This window comes from Pterocles gutturalis, unplaced genomic scaffold (genome assembly GCF_000699245.1).
Source record: "Pterocles gutturalis isolate BGI_N339 unplaced genomic scaffold, ASM69924v1 scaffold11237, whole genome shotgun sequence".
NCBI lineage: Eukaryota > Metazoa > Chordata > Aves > Pterocliformes > Pteroclidae > Pterocles > Pterocles gutturalis.
The window spans coordinates 315-2,975 of NW_010112812.1; the positions used below are offsets into that span (position 1 = coordinate 315).

At 60.6% G+C, this 2,661-nt stretch overlaps 1 protein-coding gene across 1 annotated transcript in view; it reads right to left on the reverse strand.

Annotated features, from left to right (window-relative positions):
* LOC104462308 (protein sprouty homolog 3-like) overlaps positions 1–206 on the reverse strand; it is a gene marked incomplete at its 3' end in the record, with an annotated part of 514 nt that extends 308 nt beyond the window's left edge. The window contains exon 1 of the mRNA XM_010074208.1: positions 7–206. Coding sequence (XP_010072510.1) covers positions 7–206 — 200 coding nt within the window. The remainder of the gene's footprint in view (positions 1–6) is intronic.
* Positions 207–2,661: the final 2,455 nt, after the last annotated feature.

Here is a 2,661-nt window from a genome sequence, read left to right on the forward strand (position 1 = left end):
TGGGACCACTCGTGCTTGTGCGGTGGCTGGGAGAGGGACGGGTTGGAGCGGGCTTGCTGGAAGCGGGCGGCCGGTCTCTCCACGTAGTTGTTGCTGGCGCGGATGGAGCGGATTTGGTCGATGGACAGGACCTGCTGGAAGTCCTCAGCGGGTGGGTCCATCGCCTCGTCGCAGCGGAGTTCAGCCACGCTGGAAGAGAGCTGCATCTCCGGGAGCGGGGAGATCCTGCGGCATCAGGGCACATCTAAAAATCCTGTGGGATGGGGCAGGAAGACAGAAAAAACATTTGTGTCACATTTTATAAGGGATCCATTTGTACAAAATAGGAAGCAAGGACCGGATGGAGAACTCCTGCAACAACCAGACCCAAAGTACTTCTGTGCCTGGGGAGACGCAGGCTGGACATGCCCAAAATGCAAGGGACATAAAATCTGTCCCTTGAAGCTGGTGGACACAGCATCTCCCCGTGCTTTCGAGCTCTTCATGTCCTTCCAGAGCATTTCCCGCCCCGCGCCAGCGCTGATGGACCCTGTCCGTCCTCCCTCTCCTTCCCCAGGGGACAGCGCTGTCCCTCTCGAGAGGAGGGGAAACTCGAAGCTGGGACTTATCCAGCGACAGAACTGGGAACAGCATCTCCTCCGGAGCAGACCCGGCTTTGGGGATCCCAGCACACCCCGCGCAGCCCCCGCTGCCGTACCCGGCGCACACCAGGGGCACGGGGACGGAGAGGATCCCACCACGTTCATTTCGGGCAGCACCAGCAACAAATTGCAACTAACGAGACACACACGTGGGACAGGGACAGGCCAAGCCCGCGGACTCCCCGAGTCCCGGCGGTTCCCGCTGCAGCATCCCCTTTTCCCACGCCCAGGAACTGATTTACCCCCGTGATGAGCACTGAGAAGGGACAGGTTCCTCCTGAACCCCAGCATGAATGTGGGGTGAAGCCGGGAGAGCATACCCAGCACCAGGTGAACCCCATCCTGCTCCCTGCACCGATGCTGCCATCCCCTTTGCTGTTACTCCCAGGAAACGGCACTTCCCGAGGCTGCTTTTGCTGGAGGGAAGGTCCAGATCATCCGAGGGGCGTGGGATGGGGCAGGGAGGACCCCCACGTCCCAAAACTCCCCCTGTCCCAGCAGGTTTGACCTCAGAGCATCAGCACCTCCCCAAAACCTCGGGTCTGCAGTGGAGCTGTGGTTCTTGGGAGGGAGAGAAGCTTCTCCCTGCCGCTGCCGGCACAACGGAGCTGCCCAGGAGCGCGCTGAGGACTGAAGCCACTCGTCACACACAAGACCCCAGCGATGAGCTTTTCCCCCACGCTCCCAGCCCAGATTTCGATATCGGATGCGTGATTTCCGTGCGCAGCCAGCTTCCCCGCAACACAAAGCCGTTCTCCTCTGGCAGATCAAATGAGCCATCCCTCAGTGACACCGATATTGTCACGGTTCCCGGGCCCACGGGAAGACTCTGTTTCACTCGGGAGCTCCCCACCGGGGTTGCACACGGTCAGCGGTGGCGGAGGCTTTCGGGGAGGTGAGGGGATCACAGGTAGAACGTGCTCATGCAGCAGAGAGGCAGAGGGAAGATTGATTTCCATTAGCCAGGTTGACCTTGAGGAGCGGGGAAAAGCAAAGGCAACTTCCTCCGGCTGCTCGAGCAGGATCTGGTCTCTCCCATCCCCCTCACTGGAAAGCAAATGTGACCCATCCGCTGAGATTTGGGGTTTTTTCCTGCGCATGGAGCCCACCCGCCGCCCCCTCCATGCAATCGCAAGGGAGATGCTCGTCCCGGCCGGGGAGATGCGGGGAGGGAGTGAGTCACCCTCCCAGGACACCCACAATCGATTCGGACGCCGATTTGTTTGACGGAAATATCAAGGTGAATGAGGAGGGCACGGCTGACCCGGGAAAGGTTTTGTGAGCACGCTGCCAGGATGAGAACTGGCCATGGAGGCAAAACATCCTCATGGCAGCTGTCACCTGCTGCCACCCAGCTCCTCGCCTGGGGACGTCTAACTAATGCCCAGGCTGGTGACCTGGAGCTCCCTGGACCTCTGAAGAGACACAACACATCCCAGCCCACAGCCAGAACTGTGCGGAGGGGAGCAGCCTCAGAGCATGCCCACGCTCTTGTGACCCAGATCCCTTCTTGGGGTGGGATTGTTCAGGGGACGATGCTGATTTACACCCCGGGAGGAGCTGCCCACCACGTCTAACTAACGCCCAGGCTGGTGACCTGGAGCTCCCTGGACCTCTGAAGAGACACAACACATCCCAGCCCACAGCCAGAACTGTGCGGAGGGGAGCAGCCTCAGAGCATGCCCACGCTCTTGTGACCCAGATCCCTTCTTGGGGTGGGATTGTTCAGGGGACGATGCTGATTTACACCCCGGGAGGAGCTGCCCACCTCTGGGTGTCCTTCCCTACCCATTCCTGGGTCTCCATCCCTGCCCACCTCTGTCCCTCCCTGCCCACCTCTGCCCATCCCTGCCCACCTCGGGGTCCACATCCCTGCCCACCCCTGGATGCCTGCCCCCTCTAACCCATGGAACTGTCCTAACTGGACATGGGCAGTGGAACTGGGAGATAAAGAGCAACCCAAGGGCAGACCCAGTGCAGCGACACCCAATCCTGCCACCAAAGCCGGGACCCCGCTCCT